This window comes from Trachurus trachurus (assembly GCF_905171665.1).
Source record: "Trachurus trachurus genome assembly, chromosome: 4".
Taxonomy (NCBI): domain Eukaryota; kingdom Metazoa; phylum Chordata; class Actinopteri; order Carangiformes; family Carangidae; genus Trachurus; species Trachurus trachurus.
Window position 1 is genome coordinate 9787721 of NC_139898.1, and position 19235 is coordinate 9806955.

At 42.3% G+C, this 19235-nt stretch overlaps 1 protein-coding gene across 1 annotated transcript; it reads left to right on the forward strand.

The window, feature by feature from the left end:
• Nucleotides 1–14379: 14379 nt before the first annotated feature.
• nmu (neuromedin U) lies at nucleotides 14380–18203 on the forward strand (the record flags this gene model as incomplete). The annotated part of the gene is made up of 7 exons (XM_083969539.1): nucleotides 14380–14527; nucleotides 15396–15451; nucleotides 15588–15635; nucleotides 15755–15808; nucleotides 15888–15917; nucleotides 18022–18075; nucleotides 18168–18203. The coding sequence occupies 7 exons, from the start codon at nucleotides 14380–14382 to the stop codon at nucleotides 18201–18203; spliced, it is 426 nt and encodes a 141-aa protein (XP_083825665.1).
• Nucleotides 18204–19235: the final 1032 nt, after the last annotated feature.

Here is a 19235-nt window from a genome sequence, read left to right on the forward strand (position 1 = left end):
TAGACTTGCCTCCACACTCAACAGTCCAGGGGCGCCACCAGGGATTTTGGGCCCTATGAAAAGGAATCTTTTGATCCTACTTACAAACTTTTGATGCTGTTTTGTATAAAACCATGTTTTGTTTTTAATCTGTTTATTGTTTGTGAAGTTAATAACTTACTTTAATATTATGCATTATTATCATTTTATTGGGCCTCTCTGGGACCCATCCTTCTTTTTCTCCCCTTTTCGGGCACCAGAGCAGAGCCACTGTTCAGGTTTGTAATAATATACACAAATGAACACCTTCACTGTCTTAAAGAAGGCCCTTGTGTCAAAATCTATATTTTAGTAGGCTACATTTATATTGGGATTACTTGAAGTGTTGATTCACAAATAGATGTGGCTGTTGTTATAAGTAACAAAAAAGGTAAACTTTACTCAAAGTAGTTTTGCTTCTCCTCTGCCGGGACCCTTAGTTTGGAGCTCTACCACTTCTACAGTACTTGTCACAAATTATAATATAGGCCTAGTCTACATTATAAATAGCGACTTTAACATGTCACATGTTCTTTGAGAGATTCTCATTTGGATTTGTCATTGTAAATAGTTGATTCTTCATTAATGTCATAGAGGGTTTTATTATTATGGAATCAAATAATTTATTTGTCACATCTGAGCTCTTTTGTTTCACATTGAAGCTGCAGAACCAAAGTAAATGGAGATATTTTTTTTACAACTGTAAGAAAAAAAAACTGTGCCTTGTTTTAACAATCAAAAAAATCATTGTAATGTCAGGATGTGTTTGTGTTTTTGAGATGATAGGGGTTTTTTTTAATTTTGAGTCTCTAAAATGTGCCATCCATTGATGCTGCTGCACTTTTTTTGGATGACACTAACAAAAGTAATTTCATACACTGCACATGGTCTTTTCAGAACACCAGGTGGCATTGTAAATCCACACAACTGCCATCATTTCCAAGAATATCAGTTCTTTTTATGTGATCTGTTCTCTTTGTTGTTACTGTTGCAATGATGCATTTGTTACGAGTTTCAACAATAAAAGTGGTGTACCTTGTTCTGCCATAGAGAGTCAGCTGGAAGTCTACATTATTGTCTACACATTGAGTCTCACATTAGCGTTAGAAAGAAGAAATAAATGAGCTGCAGAAAACGCCAGAGGAAACTGTCTGTGTTGCAGTTGCTCTGCAGAGATGGCTGGTGAATGAGGCATGCACTGCCATCATCATGTCATGGGTTATTGCCACCTGTCATGTAAATGTGTACACCACAATGGAAGTATTTCACAACATGTCTAGGTCTGTGACATATATGTTCATATCTCTGTTTTTAGTTGTCACCTAACCATGAACTCCTGTCTCCTGCGTCCAGGTATCTGACAACAACAATCACGATATCTGCAGAGGATTAACATCGCTCATATAATAGTCAGGCCTGGAGCTTATCACTGGTCCCCAGAGATGATTTTCTGCCCTTCAGTGGTGAGAAAGATGCACGTTTTCTAACCACAGCTCATTGACATTGTTTGTTGCCCAAATCAACTGAGCTGTGGCCTGCAATATTTATTTGTAAGAGTGAATTATCACTTTAATATGGAAATAGAATATATTGTATGTCTGCCACTGAAGAAAATTATGGCAGTAAGTCCAGAAAGAATATATTTTATTTAGCATTTCAACACAATGTAGCTATCTTAAATATTTACTGTAACATGAAGAAATTACATTTGTCCAAAAGGAAAACTTTAAGAAATCCCGTTACACACTTCAAACCAAATTCCAATAACCAGGTTCAAATTCTGTGGTGAATTAAATGGAAGTGACATCGATCTATCTGATTCAAATTTGAGAGAAGTTATGTGCCTATACAATCAATCAATCATCCATCCATCCATCCATTTTCATCCGCTTGATCCGGAGTCGGGTCGCGGGGGCAGCAGTCGGAGCAGGGATCCCCAGACTTCCCTCTCCCCGGACACTTCCTCCAGCTCTTCCGGGGGGACCCCAAGGCGTTCCCAGGCCAGCCGAGTGACGTAGTCACTCCAGCGTGTCCTGGGTCTTCCGCGGGGCCTCCTCCCGGTGGGACATGCCCGGAACACCTCACGAGGGAGGCGTCCAGGGGGCATCCTATACAGGTGCCCGAGCCACCTCAGCTGGCTCCTCTCGATGTGGAGGAGCAGCGGCTCTACTCCGAGCTCCTCCCGGGTGACAGAGCTCCTCACCCTATCTCTAAGGGAGCGCCCCGCCACCCTGCGGAGGAAACTCATTTCGGCCGCTTGTATCCGGGATCCCGTTCTTTCGGTCATGACCCAGAGTTCATGACCATAGGTGAGGGTGGGAACGTAGATCGACCGGTAAATCGAGAGCTTTGCCTTTCGGCTCAGCTCCTTCTTCACCACGATGGACCGATACAATGACCGCATTACTGCGGCCGCCGCACCGATCCGCCTGTCGATCTCGCGCTCCGTTCTCCCCTCACTCGTGAACAGGACCCCAAGATACTTAAACTCCTCCACCTGAGGCAGGAACTCTCCCCCGACCTGGAGGGTGCAAGCCACCTTTTTCCGGTCGAGAACCATGGCCTCGGACTTAGAGGTGCTGATTCTCATCCCAGCTGCTTCACACTCGGCTGCAAACCGCCCCAGTGCATGCTGAAGGTCCTGGCTCGAGGGAGCCAACAAGACCACATCATCTGCAAAAAGCAGAGATGAAATCAAGTGGCTCCCGAACCGTACCCCCTCCGGCACTTGGCTGCGCCTAGAAATTCTGTCCATATAAATAATGAACAGAACCGGTGACAAAGGGCAGCCCTGCCGGAGTCCAACACGCACCGGGAACAGGTCTGACTTACTGCCGGCAATGCGAACCAAGCTCCTGCTCCGGTCATACAGGGACCGTACAGCCCTCAGCAGAGGGCCTCCGACCCCATACTCTCGGAGCACCTCCCACAGGATGCCACGTGGGACACGGTCGAAAGCCTTCTCCAAGTCCACAAAACACATGTGGACTGGTTGGGCAAACTCCCATGCACCCTCGAGCACCCTGCGGAGGGTGTAGAGCTGGTCCAGCGTTCCACGGCCAGGACGAAAACCGCATTGTTCCTCCTGAATCCGAGGTTCGACTATCGGCCGAATTCTCCTCTCCAGCACCCTGGAATAGACTTTCCCCGGGAGGCTGAGGAGTGTGATCCCCCGGTAGTTGGGACACACCCTCCGGTCCCCCTTTTTGAAGAGGGGGACCACCACCCCGGTCTGCCAGTCCAGAGGCACTGTCCCCGACTGCCACGCGATGCTGCAGAGGCGTGTCAGCCACGACAGCCCCGCAACATCCAGAGACTTGAGGTACTCAGGGCGGATCTCATCCACCCCCGGTGCCTTGCCACTGAGGAGCTTCCGGACTACCTCAGTGACTTCAGCTTGGGTGATGAATGCATCAACCTCTAAATCCTCAGCCTCTGCTTCCTCGACGGAAGGCGTGTCAGTGGGATTGAGGAGATCCTCGAAGTATTCCTTCCACCGTCCGACGATATCCCCAGTCGAGGTCAACAGCTCCCCTCCTCCACTGTAAACAGTGTTGGCGGAGCACTGCTTCCCCCTCCTGAGGCGTCGGATGGTTTGCCAGAATTTCCTCGAGGCCGACCGGTAGTCCTCCTCCATGACCTCCCCGAACTTTTCCCAGACCCGAGTTTTTGCTTCCGTGACCACCCGGGCTGCAGTCCGCTTGGCCTGCCGGTACCCGTCAGCTGCCTCGGGAGTCCCCCGAGCTAGCCAGGCTCGGTAGGACTCCTTCTTCAGCTTGACGGCATCCCTTACTTCTGGTGTCCACCACCGGGTTCGGGGATTACCGCCGCGACAAGCGCCGGAGACCTTACGGCCACAGCTCCGGACGGCCGCGTCAACAATGGAAGTGGAGAACATGGTCCATTCAGACTCAATGTCTCCGGCTTCCCTCGGAATCCGGTCAAAGCTCTCCCGGAGGTGGGAGTTGAAGACCTCCCTGACAGGGGATTCTGCCAGACGTTCCCAGCAGACCCTCACGATACGCTTGGGTCTGCCAAGTCTGACCAGCTTCCTCCCCTGCCAGCGGATCCAGCTCACCACCAGGTGGTGATCAGTTGACAGCTCAGCCCCTCTCTTCACCCGAGTGTCCAAGACATACGGCCGGAGATCAGATGACACGACTACAAAGTCGATCATTGACCTCCGGCCTAGGGTGTCCTGGTGCCACGTGCACTGATGGACACCCTTATGCCTGAACATGGTGTTCGTTATGGACAAACTGTGGCTAGCACAGAAGTCCAATAACAAAACACCGCTCGGGTTCAGATCGGGGAGGCCGTTCCTCCCAATCACACCTCTCCAGGTAACACTGTCGCTGCCCACGTGGGCATTGAAGTCCCCCAGCAGAACGATGGAGTCCCCAGTTGGAGCGCTTTCCAGCACCCCTCCCAGGGCCTCCAGGAAGGCCGGGTACTCTGCACTGCCGTTCGGCCCGTAGGCCGAGACAACAGTGAGAGACCTATCCCCGACCCGAAGGCGCAGGGAAACGACCCTCTCGTTCAGTGGGGAGAACTCCAACACATGGCGGCTGAGCTGGGGGGCTATGAGCAAGCCCACACCAGCTCGCCGCCTCTCACCATGGGCAACTCCAGAGTGGAAGAGAGTCCAGCCTCTCTCAAGGAGTTGGGTTCCAGAGCCCAGGCTGTGCGTGGAGGTGAGCCCGACTATCTCTAGTCGATACCTCTCAGCCTCCCGCACGAGCTCAGGCTCTTTCCCCCCCAGCGAGGTGACATTCCATGTCCCTAAAGCCAGAGTCGTTGTCCGGGGATTGGGTCGCCGGGGCCCCCGCCCACGGCTGCCACCCAAAACACACGGCACCGGCCCCTCATGGTCCTTCCTGCGGGTGGTGGGCCTACTGGAAGGCGGGCCCACGTCGCTCCTTCGGGCTGGGCCCGGCCGGGTCCCGTGGGCGGAGACCCGGCCACCAGGCGCTCGCCTGCGAGCCCCAACCCCAGGCCTGGCTCCAGGGTGGGGCCCCGGTGACGCCGATCCGGGCGACGTGAACGTCCTCGATATTGTTCCACTCATGAGGGGTTTTGGAACCGCTCTTAGTCTGACCCGTCACCTACTGTAGGACCTGTTTGCCTTGGGAGACCCTACCAGGGGCATTAAGCCCCGGACAACATAGCTCCCAGGATCATTCGGGTGCTCAAACCCCTCCACCACGGTAAGGTGGCGGTTCAAGGAGGGGATCAATCAATCAATCATACCAAACTTAATTTGTGTTGCACATCTTCATACGAACAATATCACACAATTTTCTAATATTATTCCATTTTAAAATGATGAAATGATGTCACATTTTTGTGTTTGGACCATCATGTTCATAAGAATTAAACCTGTTTCCATTTTACATCAAAAATAACACATACTCTATCATACACACATAACTAGGAGACACGAACAGGCGCGCGCACGCACAGACACACACTACAGTACAATTATCTTTCTTTCACATGTTGTGCTTTCCTTTACTCATGATTCACCCACAGTCTCCACTCCTGGTGCCTGATGATGTCCATATACTTTTAGTCTAGTAGTTAGGAAAGGGGTCCCATGCACCAGAAAGATATACTGTATTTTTCCAACCTATTTGTGAATGTCAAAGGTCTGACGTTGATGCTCCTGCTGACAAAAACAACAACTTTGATAACCAACCAGTCACAGTCTTTTGAGAGAAACACAAAGGTGCTCTAGATTTGCTTCAGGGTTTGAGGGGTGTGAGGCCTTACCTCCGTATGAACCTGTGGTGTTGCGAGGGCAGCGCTCCCCTGAGGGAGCCCCGGTGGCCCGCATGGGGGAGGACATACAGATGTGACTCGCAAACAAAAGGGCTTTACACGCCGGCTGCTGTAGCGTCAGGGGAAGGTGATTACATCTGTGTAATCTCCATTTGACATTCACACAGGTGATTAAAGGCTGATAGCATTTTCTATTTCTGTTTGGAATCAGAAACGTTTGAGTTGCTATCTGGATGGCATTTTGTGCAGCCTTTAATGCGCTTGAAGGAGGCATCATCATTGTTGGCCTGGACCCATATTTGTTATTGCACATGAAGAAACAGGTTTTCGTTATACTTCTTTGACTTACTTTTCTTGTAGCTGAGTTGACAGCTTTGACATTTCTGATTCTCAAACTTCAAATTGAAACAAACATGACTCCTCTTCAAACACATACGGACTCAAGTGTCCTCCTGCTGCTGTTTGGGGTTTTTCCTATGTGGCACTCACTGTAAATACATCCTGAAAGAGGTGACACCTGACATCACCCATCCAAACAGCCTCAGTAATAGGCGCCTATATGAAAACTTTAGTAACCTCATCCCAAGGTGAGGTCCTCAGTCATCGCTGCCAAAATTACACATAAAATGAGAACACACCGTTTTTTTTTACAAAGTCAAGTAAGCATGAGAGCTGCTATTACATGAGCAGCGCTCTATGTAGAGCTCTCTGCTTGTTAGAAGATCGATCATGTGTGCGATTTTGTTTTAAAGCAATCATGTAATTTAAAGAGTGTGCATGTCTGTACGCCGGAAAGAGTGCTGTACTGTTTGTTTGTGTAGGGTTAGGGTCAGGCAAGTGTTCAGGTGATAGAGCATGTGAGAGGATTATTGATCATTATTGATCATTACGAAGACATACATGATTTCAAAACGCTGATGGCAAGAAAAAGACAATGACTGAAAATGAAAAGAAAAATAATGAAAACATGTTCAGTGTAATTTGTAATGATTTCATTAGGAAACAAGTGCACTAACTTTACTGACAATTTGTGAAAGTCCTTTTAAATTCACCTTTATCTGAGAGAATGTCTTTATCATGTTCATTTATTTTCCATTGTGTTTGTTGTTCTTTTTATACTCTTCATAACCACAGAAGATGAAAACACACAATAGCTCTTATTGATCCGATTTTGTGATGTCAATGGCTGCATCATGTAAATCAATGGCTCTCCTAAACTGTATTTAAAACATTAAAGCAAAGAAATATTTTGTGCATCTTCTGATGTTTCAACGCTTCATCACATTTAAATTTAGCTGTGGAGTTAAAGTCCTTCAGACTAACAGAAAATAATTTGACAGCAGGTTGATCATTTGAGCCTCTGTGGTTTATTTACAGAGCATGTGGTTCTCTTGTTGCCTAATTAGGCCTCTTCTCAGGATTGTGTGGATGAGATGCCAAGTTTGATTAAGGTTCTGACTCTTGTTTTTTGTTGTTGTTGTTTTTTTTTTAGCTCTGCTTATATAAAAATTCACATCTTTATGACCTTTGTGACCTTTAAGCTGAGCACAACTCCAGTCTGAGAGAAAATTAGCCTAAACTAAAGCTTCTGAGTTCACAGTTATGGAGACATTGGTATTCTATTCCAGTTCATGGATCAAGGATCAAGGAAATCTTTATTATCCCTGAGTTTTACAGCCAGCAGAAAAAGGGCATCATACAACAAACAGTACAGTAGACAATAAACAAAAACTTACACTGATGTATTAAGGACAACAGCAGTCAGCAGTAATATGGACGTCGTACCGGACCGTTGAGTGAAGCGGGAGTTGAGCCAGAATGTGAAGCTTTCGATTTACTAGTCAATTTTTGTTCCAACTCTCACCTCTGGTCAAAAAACAAATGGTTAAAATAAGTTTCCCCCAGGGTGACATGGGCTCAGCCTTTGAGAAGGTCAGGACATCTGGAGGGAGCTGGGAGTGAAGCCGCTGCTCCTTCACATCAGAAGGAGCCAGTTGAGGTAGCTCAGGCCTCCTAGGTGCCTCCCTTTATAAGTCTTTCATGTCCAACTGTGAGGAGGCCCCCAGGGCAAACCCAGAACTTGCTGGCTTGATTACAGTACATGTCTTTTCTGGCCTGGAAACATCATGCGATCCCCCAGGAGGAGTTGAAAAGTGGATACTGTAGATGTAGAATGTTAGAACCAGAATCTTCTCATTGTTCATGTCACAGCATCAGAACTTCTACTCGGAGAACTGACTAGTCTTTCATTTCAGGACACGGGTGTGAGCAGGCAACAGCACCATGAGAGGAGAGTGTGTTTTTCCTTTTTTTGTTTTTGCACTGGGAGGAATCTGGATTGTCTGCAGCGTGGCAGTAGCAGTTTACTCTGCCCTCAACATGGCCAACATCAGAAGGAACACAGTGGCAAGTAACGTTGTAGCTGTGGTCAAACTGATCGCCTGTTTGAATTTATTTGTGCTGGCCACCGATTTCCTGTACAAGATCATTGTTTACGCTGCACATCAATATCTCGACCATGAGATTATGCCGTGCGACTGCAGGCGTCAAACCTTTTAGAAGTGACATGGCCGCTTCCTTCATCTGTTCCTGTTGTTATACAATAAACATTCACACTCTCTTTCTCAAAGTCTTAACTTTGTAATTCAAAATCAATAACAGCAGGTCTACTGTCTAAAAGGTGCAGGGTACTTTATGATTTAATTCATGCCTCTCTGAAAGGTTATCATGAATGTGATGCTCTCTATCACTTGGTCCTGCTTTAGGACAAAATACAGTAGGTTATAAGGCAGAAGAAAGCTGGTCTGTGGAGGTGAGACTGCTTTCCATGCAGGTCAGCTGTGGTTTGCAGCTCTGATTCTTGTTTTGAGAGAAGTTGTGTCCATGTTTTGACTCAGCATTGTAGGATTACTTTCTCTGACACAGGCAGACAGGTGAAACCAAATATCGCTAATCTTTTGTTCAAACTTAAACAAAGTACACATGGGCTGCAATAAAATGGGTTTTATTTGAGGAAACGCAAACAGAAACTGGAGACGGTGTGACAATGAGTCAGTTCAGTTTAAAAGTTGTCACTATACTCATATAAACCCACAGTGTAGCTCAATCCTGCAGAATGAAGTGTTACCATATCCTGGTTGTAGACGCACATTATTTGTGTTCTATATTATTAGTACTGCTAATATCATTATAGAAGCTACAACATTTCCATATATTATCAGGGGAGGCTGGATTCCAGCTCCCTCCAGATTTGCCATCACATAATGACGGGAAATCAATAAATGAACACAAAGTGCCATAACATCTTGTAAAGCGTTTGGTCACCATGAGATCTTTCTCCCATAGATCTAGAAATGTGGTGACTGTGAAGGTCATAGTATCCGTGACACTTGTTGGAAACCTTGTCCTCCTGTCTCTCCATTCATTTTAATAGATAGTCGTCCATGTGTGTCTGTGTATAGTGGGGGTAAGAGATTATTACGTGCTTATTTAGCAGCTAATACAATACAGGAAATTGTGAATATGCTTGGTAAGAATGTGATACCCAGTGTGCTGTTGAGATGATGCTTATAGCTATAGTATAAGATGATTGCTCAAAACCTAATGTAAAATGAGAGTGAATCTAAGTGGATTTCTGTTACTCGATACAATCAGCAGTACCATTATGAGTTTGAACTGATAAGGTTTGTGCTGATGGTCTCTCTTACATTGCGATTCCACTGTAGTTGTATGACTCGGAACATAATCTTGTATTATTATCATGTAATATTAAATTGTCATAAACTAAATTAGTCTGCAACCTAAGGGAAGGAGCAGATTATTATTACAAATATTCTGAGCTCAATCTATTTCCTAGAATTGTGATGTTCATGTAGTCACTTTAACAATATTTGGGTTTGGTCCAAATCTTCTATGTCTTCTAAAAACACTGAGTTGCTGTTTTTAGTCATGGACATGATGTAACCAAAGTGATGAAGATAAAATGTGTTATTACGGTTTGGAGGATGTTGGTTCAGCTGTTTCTAAAGAGTGATTTTCATTATTCCTACAATTTGGAAACACAATAAAGTCAGAAGCTTGTCATATTTTATATGTTTAACTAATTGTCTTTGTAGGAGGATGTGACTTGTTAATAGGTTACTGTCCCTGCTCATTTTCCCCTCGTTTCTAATCATGAACATCAGTCAAGCATGCAGAGACATGAGACATGAGAGATGGATGCATGGGCTCAGTGTTTGAAACAAAAGTTCACTACTATGGGAGACAAGTAGTTTCCTGGTAGAGTCTGATGAGGATTTCAATACGGTGCACATAACTTGCAGTTAAATATCAGGTTGCTGCTTACAAACTTAGCTTGGCTTGGCAAAACAACTGGGAAAAGGTGTCAATTTTAAATACTTTTATGAACAGACCGAATTGGTTGGATACTAGTGTGTATCAAAAAATACCTTGTTATTTGATACCAAATTTCAAAACTTAGGAGTTAATGAGGGAAAGATGGTTATATAGCTACTGGAAGATGTAATGTTATTGTATCTTTTTGTTGAAGTTGGTTTGATGCAATTGGTAAGGACATTCAAGTAAAAGTCAAGGAAATCAATGTTAATGGTAATCTTTTACACTTTTTGTATGATTAAAAAATTTATTTATTTATTATTTGACCTTACAGTTACCCTCAGACCAAACGGCTAGCTGTTTTCTCATGTCCACTCACTGTCCCAGGCAAGTTAAGCTGCTAACATTAGCTTTGTATTTAAAGCTCAGTCAGCCAATCAGAAGAGAGCAGGCTTTGAGCCACTTTTTTTGGGCTTTTATGTATGAAATCTGTTATAAAAATTAATCGTCTTTAAAAAAAAAGACGATTAATTGTTTTCTGGATGATCCTATAAAACCAAGCAACCAACCAATCAGAAACCATCCTGCGAGGCTGGATGGTAGGTCTACGTGGTCATGGTTTGTGATATAGTGGAGAGCAATAACTGCTTTAAAAATGCTAAAATGTTACGCCAAAGGGAGAATATCTATGAAACATCAAAAATAAAGTATTTAATAAGCATATTCAATAGTAATTCATTTCCACATCTGTCCATGATGGGGGTTACAGTTACAGTACAACCACACAATAAAGACTCTATGATGCGTTTTCAAGGTATGAATCATAGACAGTAACCTTCCCTTAGTACCGTTGGGTCCTACCTCAAACAAACCAATTAGACCAGCACACACAAAAGAAAACAGTAAAAAGGTCATGACATTTCAGGCCTTCTACAGAATGGTGGAGTGATTGGAGCTTCCTCCAGAGCTTTCAGGAGGACCAAAAGAAAAGAAAAAAAAACAATAAACATGAGGCCTAGTTACTGAAGCAACAAATGGTGCCACTTCATCCTAAAGGGCCTTAAGAAAGGACACAGCTGTAGAAAGAATATATCTCATCATCCTGTCGCTCTACTTCCATATTGAGTCTTATTGAGTCTTAATTCACGATAATAAGGAAAAGTGGCAGATTAAAGAGGACAGAGATATTAGTGTGGGAGGATGACAAGGGTGGGGATGAGTGTGATGACTCCCTGGAACTGCTCAATTATCACTGTGCTTCATTTGTTGCTATTCGTGCTGTCAAACAAAGTTACATCTGGTTTTCAAAATGAGGGCAGGTCTATTGTTGCTGCTCTCATGTTCTCACAGCGTTTTCCCTCATAAAGTAGCTTTCATTTGAACAGTGATGCCAGGTAATGAGGGCGATGAATCAAGCTTTTATGATTTATGTTCCCAACAGGATTTATTTGTGTCATATTGATGCAGGACTGCAATGCAAATGCAATAAGATATTATTCTATGTACAAAATTCCTATGGAATATCTGCATGAATGCAATACATCTTGAAAATCTCTCTTGCAGCATCTGTTTCTCCTTCTCTTTTCTCATCCTGTATGCCTCACTTGTGCCATATCTCCTCTTCACGACACTGTGATAAATCTCAACTCCCTCTCAGTGACAATAAAACCAATTACAGTAAACCCACCTCTCTTTGTATAGTGTGTTTAATTCATCTCATATTCATCCTGGATTCTGCTGAGGGAAACAGGACAGTGGCTGTTTTAGTTATTACGTCGTCTAGTTTATTCTAACAGATCAAAATGAATTATAGTGCCCAAGAGTACTTCTGCCCTCACATACACAGCTTCACATAAAGACCAACAGTAGGTAGAGAAAAGGTAATTCAGTAATGATCCATAATGAGTCTCGGACAATGAAGCACATTTGAATTCTGTGTGAAATATGAAGGAAAGTTGTATATGAAGGCATACATCAATGAGAGAGTAATTATGTTCTAAGTAAAAGCGCACATTTTGTATTGTGGGCCAGTTATGTAATTATTAATTCTCCACATGTGGCCATGTTAAAGGGACAGTTCACCCAAAATTCAAATTTCATTATTACTCATTATCTACTCACCCTCATGTCAACTAAGAGCTGTGAGAACTTTCAGAGTCCTCCGTGCCTTCTCTGAGTTACGGGGGGGGGGGGGGGGGGGGTCCAAAAAGACACACCAAAAAACATCCAAATACCTCCACACTGCTCGTCTGTAATGTCCCTCTTGTATTGAAGCCCCGACATGAGAAATTGTTCAGAAAAAAATAAAATAAGTCTATATTTTAAGCTTGTTTGTAACGGAAGCTCCCAGTGTCTCAGTTCACTGCTCTTCCTGTGTCAGTGCAAATCTCGCGTGATTTGCACTGACCGGCGGAACAATTTCTCATGTCAGGGCTTCAATACAAGGGGGACATTACAGACGAGCAGTATGGAGGTATTTGGATGTTTTTTGGTGTGTCTTTTTGGACGAAGAAAAGTGGTATCTATTCACAACCATTATATGGACAAATACTGCTGCGCGGACCCCCCCCCCCCCCCCCCGTAACTCAGAGAAGGCACGGAGGACTCTGAAAATTCTCACAGCTCTTAGTCGACATGAGGGTAAGTAGATAATGAGTGAAATTTGAATTTTGGGTGAACTATCCCTTTAAATTAATCATGACTATTGATATACAGTAGCCTATATATATGTAATTTGAGGTTTTGCCTCACACCAGTGACACTATCAACAGTGACTGCTTCTTTCTTTAATGCTCCTTATGCAGAGGAGGACATGACACTATGGCGGATGACTAAATGTTTACAGCATAATTCAAAAATGGAATAAATGTGATTATACAACAATAAAATCTAAATGGAATGTTTTTTCTTAAGTATCACATTGCATTACAGCTGGCTGATCATAACCGTGCCATTCGAGCATGAAATAAAACTTTCCTTCACACAAGTGAGGTGAGGACAAGATGTGTGGAAATGTTCTCCTGACATGCACATAGAGAGAAAATCACAGTCAATTTTAAGCTTTGATGGAAAAAGAACTATAATCCTCAAAAGTGGCCCACGTCAGTCCTGGTCTGATCTTTGCTCTGGGTCCCTGTGTGTTTTCACAGTGTATTTGTTCTATTGCTCTATATGACACTGTATGATTTAGGACTAAAAAGCAGTTGTTGATATTTATTAAAAATTGTCTGGATGTCTCAGTGTCTGCTCACTGTCCATAGGGACAAGAAAAAGAAAGCATGAGGAAACTGTGTTGAGTTTTTGTGTAGCCTACTGTATATATATAGCCTACTGTTGAACTCCTTGAAAATCTGAAGTCTCCAGCTCTCAATTCTTTAACATCAAGGTAAATGCTTTTGTGTTTGTCATTGTCTTTTTATATAACCAAAATGTGGAAATAATGTATCTTTTTTTCTGTTTTATTTTATTCCCTTTTGATTCTATTTTCATGCATTTTCTTGTAGTGCCTTGTTTTTTGTGTAGGCTAATATATTTTTAAGTTGCCTGAAAGCACATTTAGCTGAGCTGTCATTGAAAAGTGATTTGCACAGCAGAATAGACATAAATTCAAATGTGCATCTGATTTCTACATACTTTGTTCCACTCTAGGAGTAGTAGCCTATAGATTGGTAATATTCATCTTTAACCTATGTGATAATAATAATCATTAAATCTGTTAACCAGATGTGAATACAAAATGTTTGTTTGTTGTTGTTTTTTACTTGAATGTTCAATAGCAACACAACATTAAGAAAGAGTCAACATGGTCTTTCAAGCAAAGTTTAATCTATACAAAAGTGTATAGATGAAAGACTGGACCAAAGTCACAGGTTGAGAAGCTACAAGCTACAGCCACACAAGTAACTTGAGTTGGCAAACAATCTGACACAACAATAACCAAGCACAAAACTATACGAGAACAACAAAAACTCAGGTGTAGTTGGTTAATTTGCAGTTGTTATCCAGCAGGACTTTTTTACTCACCTTCAACCTGTCATAACTTTTCAAGCGCGCGCGGAGCATCCAGTGACGCAGTCGAGTGTCAGCGCGCGTGGAGGGGGTGTGTGTGTGTGTGTGACACGAGCCTTCATATTTCTCTGACGTGAACCAGAAACTCTCATAAGAGCAAGAAGTCAAGCGGATACGGATAAAAAAGAAAAAAGAGAGAAAGGGGTAAAAAAGAGAAAGAAAGAGAGCAAGAGAGAGATGAGGACCTTCCAGAACCAAAGTCATCCTGCGCCGCGCGGAGCCTCCAGCAGCCTACACAGCCTCAGCAGCAGCGCCATGAGTCCACTCAGCACGGCCGGCATCACGCTCGCTGCCCTGCTCATCCTCACCATACCAGTGTGCACAAGTAAGTTATCTATCTATCTATCTATCTATCTATCTATCTATCTATCTATCTATCTATCTATCTATCTATCTATCTATCTATCTATCTATCTATCTATCTATCTATCTATCTATCTACTGTATCTATCTATCTATCTATCTATCTATAAATATCCTGTTTCAGACTATGACCATCACAATTTTACATGAAATTAATGGTGGATAACTTTTGTTGTTTTTGACTATGCTTAACTTACATCTGCCTGAAACCTGATCAATTTTACTCATTTTTCATGGTTCAAGTTCTAAGATTTTTTTTCCATCTTAGAACTTTTTTTCCCCATTTTTTTCCATTTTTTTCCATCCATTTTTTCCATCAACTACAAGACAGTTTGACTAAACATTTTCAGGCAAAGATGCCTGCAAAAAAAACAAAAACTGACCCCAAGTCACCAGTGATTGAAATGTCATACTATAAAGATTGACAGTCAAAGTGATCGTGGCATCAGCTGTATCTGCATCAGCATCAGAATCAAAGCAGCACGATGACAACTTGATTTCTTGCAGAAAACCAGACACACTGAAAAGAAGAGGAGTTCATAAAAGTTGTTTTCATTCATGATTCTATGAAGCAGAAGTAGATATGGGTTATCTCACATCAGCATGATGGATGATAATTTCCTCTGTGTTCTATAGCAAAGCTTTTAGCCCTTCTAATCGACATCAACAATCATGTAATCATGCCAATCTGGAGCGTCAAGAGAACAGTCGTTCTGCAGACAGTCCAGCGTCTACACATCTCATGTATCATTACTGTTGTGTCAATAAAATGTGTTACTGTTGTTTGATGTGAATATGAAGTGAGGATGTTATGTTGTATGAAACTACAGGTGCTCCAGCAGAACTTCAGCAAGCCACAACAGAGCAGAGGCAGCTACTCAGCCAGGTATCATGTCTTTCTTTCTTTCTTTCTTTCTTTCTTTCTTTCTTTCTTTCTTTCTTTCTTTCTTTCTTTCTTTCTTTCTTTCTGTCTGTCTGTCTGTCTGTCTTTCCTCCTCATCATCCCCTGTGTTGCTCCACAGATAGACGCTGCGTGCTCATCCTACCTCTCTGCAGACCCGAAGTTCTGGGTGAGTGAGGAGGAGCGATTCTGTTTGGCTCATTTTTCATTTCTTTAACCACACATGACATCACAGGTATCGGGACTACTTTTCTTTTTTTAATTCCTGCTCTTTGGTATCTACTCTAGGCATCCGATGTCTTAGGAGAACTCTGTGTGTTGATGCTGGTTCAGAAATCAAAGGTACTTTAAGTTTAAGCACTATACTTGCAAGTAAGTGCAAGATTTCACGTGAGGAGTGACGTCTTGTTGTCTTCTCCAGGAGCTGAAAGTGCGAGAAAACAGTAAAAGGGTAAGTGCAACTTTTTTTCCCCCACAATTTTTCATCAGGAGTTGTTCCTCCCATATGTGCGAGTGTATTTCCTTCAATGCAATGCACTGTATGTGCAGTTTTTATTTCACTACTCCAGACCACAAGGTTCTGCCTTGTCACAGAGGACGGTGAGTAAGTCAGAAAAGATTAATCTGTACTGCTACAGCTTGTTGCTTGACCTACAAAAGCACCTTCACATTGTCGTATGACTGCACTTCATGTGTGAGTGTGGTACTGTGCAGAGCAACAGCCGAGTAAATCCAACTGGCTGATAGAGCTGTTCTGTGACCGGCAATAAAAGAAGTTGTGTAAAGTAACCACATGTCATTCAGCAAACAGAAAGGCTTGCATGTAGGTAAATGTCAGACTGAACGTGCACACAGACACACACAATCCTGATATATACACAAATATAAACTGAAATCTGCTTCAACTGCTTGTGCGCTCTGACTGTTAGATGCTTCCTCTCATAAAGCAGCAGGCATGGCTCTCCAACCAGCTCTGTTTCTCAGCTGCATGAGGACTTGACATATGTTTGCCTCTCCTTGTCTGTCCCTCACATTGGACAACACACACATTGATCAAGAGACCGAAGGAAATGTATGACTGAGAAATGTGTGTGCAGCTCTCAACGAAGAAGGGAATTACATTTTGTTAATTATAACCCACTTTGATTTTTCATTGTGTTAGCTGAAACTAGAAAGCATTTCGAGCATTGACAATGCAAAGAGATGTTTCTCTTGCAGTGGTGATAAATGTTTACATCCTCCCCCACTTATGGATGTGACATAAGTTATGATTATTTCCATGTTCCATTTGTTATCCTCTATGTTCAATGAAACCCATAAAACATCCTAGTATGCACATCCATGATGTGCCACAGCAGAACATATTCCTTCAATGAAGTAATCTTGTGTTCTGCTCCTCCGTCACTGCTGTCAAATAACGCAGAATGTTACATGTCCATCAAAACACTGACACTGAGTGTGCAATGAGGAAATTGCTGCACGGAGGAGGCGTCCGTGTTATGTGTGCATTTCTGTGTTGCATGTTGTTGTGTATTAACGAGAGGGAAACAGTGTTTCATCATTTCCCTGTGTACAGTCCATAGTCTGTACTTTCTCTCTCCCTGGAGCTGTTATTCACGTCTGGTTCTGTGTGTGCGTATGGGGGCATGTGTGTGTGTGTGATCGTCAGACCCCCATGTTGCACCCTCTCCTGCATCTAGTTTCTCAACTCCATAACAGAGGAGAGAGAGGACTCTCGATGCACGTATGTACCACCCACGTCAATTCTCCTTTCACCCTCCATCTTTGTTTGTTTTGCTTTACAAAATAACCTCACAGCCCCTAATTGATTGATTGATTGATTGATTGATTGATTGATTGATTGATTGATTGATTGATTGATTGATTGATTGATTGATTGATTGATTGGTTGGTTGGTTGATTGGTTGGTTGATTGATTGATCGATCGATTGAAACAAAAGCTATCAGACATCATGATGTTTTGTTTTCAGCATACATACAAAACACTGTATGCAATCAGTCATGAACACTGACATGAAATTCTGTTGTATGTGATTTGTTTTGTCAGTCACTGCTGATAGTAGATACAGAGTGTATTAAAATCCCTCAAGTGCAAAGTAATCCTTGGTTGAAATCACAGAATGTGGGTAATGGATGGAAAATAATAAATTTACGACTGCATCATTTAAGTGCATTAGTGCCTTGTAGTTTTGTATGTTTGTAGGAAAATATTGAAATGTGTGTGTAGCTTACAATCAATAACGCAGCTTCGTGTTGGGCAGCTGTCCTCTTTCTCTGTGCGAGCCCTACATTAGTTGTTCTTTCCCAGGCTGGCGGCAATTATGGTCTAAAATTAGTGCAGCTGACAGGTGAACTTATCTATCATTACTATCAAGCGCTGACATTTGCAACGTGGACGCAGGACAGGGGAGGAATTGTGAGCAAGACATGTTAAGAGTGTTTGTTTTGGAAAATCCAGATGTTTAAGTGTGTGCATTCGTGTGCTGGTGGAGTTCACATTTCAGTTCAATTCTGTGGTTTTTGTGTCTATACAGGCTGAAATCCAGGGACCTGGTGGAATCCAGAGCAGAGGTTACTTCCTCTATCGGGTATAAACATTCAAACATTCAATTTAAAAGAGATGATTACAAAAAAGATTCCCTTGACAATATGCTGAGAATAATTTCATTTGCACTTGCAGCCACGAAATGGAAGAAGATCCTTAGAATATGAGTAAATGAAAGGTAATGATACTTTTTTTTCATTCTTTTTCTTTCAAATAAACACCAAATAGTAGTGGATTATTAAACTGATACAACTGTACACAAATGATTGTTTTAAAGTTTTTGATTCCCTTTTTAAAAACAAAACAAAACAAAACAAAATTATATATATATATATTATATATATATAATTTTTTTTTTTTACTTCTACAAGTAAGAGTAAGTAGGAGTTCTCATACTCATCTAATTGTGTGTATCTCCACCTCTGAAGCTTCGTGTGTAGAGACAACAGACCCTGAGACCTGAGCTGCTGCACCACGACTGAGTGACCCTGACTTTAACCACAGCCCTTTGCCACTGTTGTATAGTGATGTCTGAATGTATAATAAATACTAGTAATTTGTCCGGATTTTATTTTGTGTTATATGTTTGTCATTTGCATTAAAATGCTATAATGTGGCCAAGTGTTAAGCATGATTTGTTGCACACTGTGTTATATGAACACACACATCTGTCATTGTCTTTGGTATAAAAGCATAAAAATGTACTGTTTGCATGAACAGACAAAATTGCACTAACAGACCATGCATTTATGAAAGATGGAAAGGAAAAGGAAAACAACACACCTGACTAACCAATCACACCTTTTTGGAGAAGAATATAAAACCCAATTCAACACTGTCAGATAGAAAGAAAAAACTATCCTATTCAAATCTTTCTTATTCTCTTGAAACAGAGATTCTGAAGATTTAAGTGCTTGTTTATTTTATGTGATACACAATTTGAAGAATGAATATGTAATTGCTGTAATGAACAGTAGATGTCGCTATCCTCCACCAGTTATTTTTATACATTGCACAAGATATCTTGTTGAGGAAGGATTGACATGACATTTCTCTTTTTGTCTCTGTAGCCTACATGTTGGTTTAAATATGAAATGCACAAATTAAATACACAAACCATTTACTTACATGAAAAGCAAATAAACTATAAAGGATTCCCATACAAAAATATATGATAATAAATATACTATATGACATAGAGTA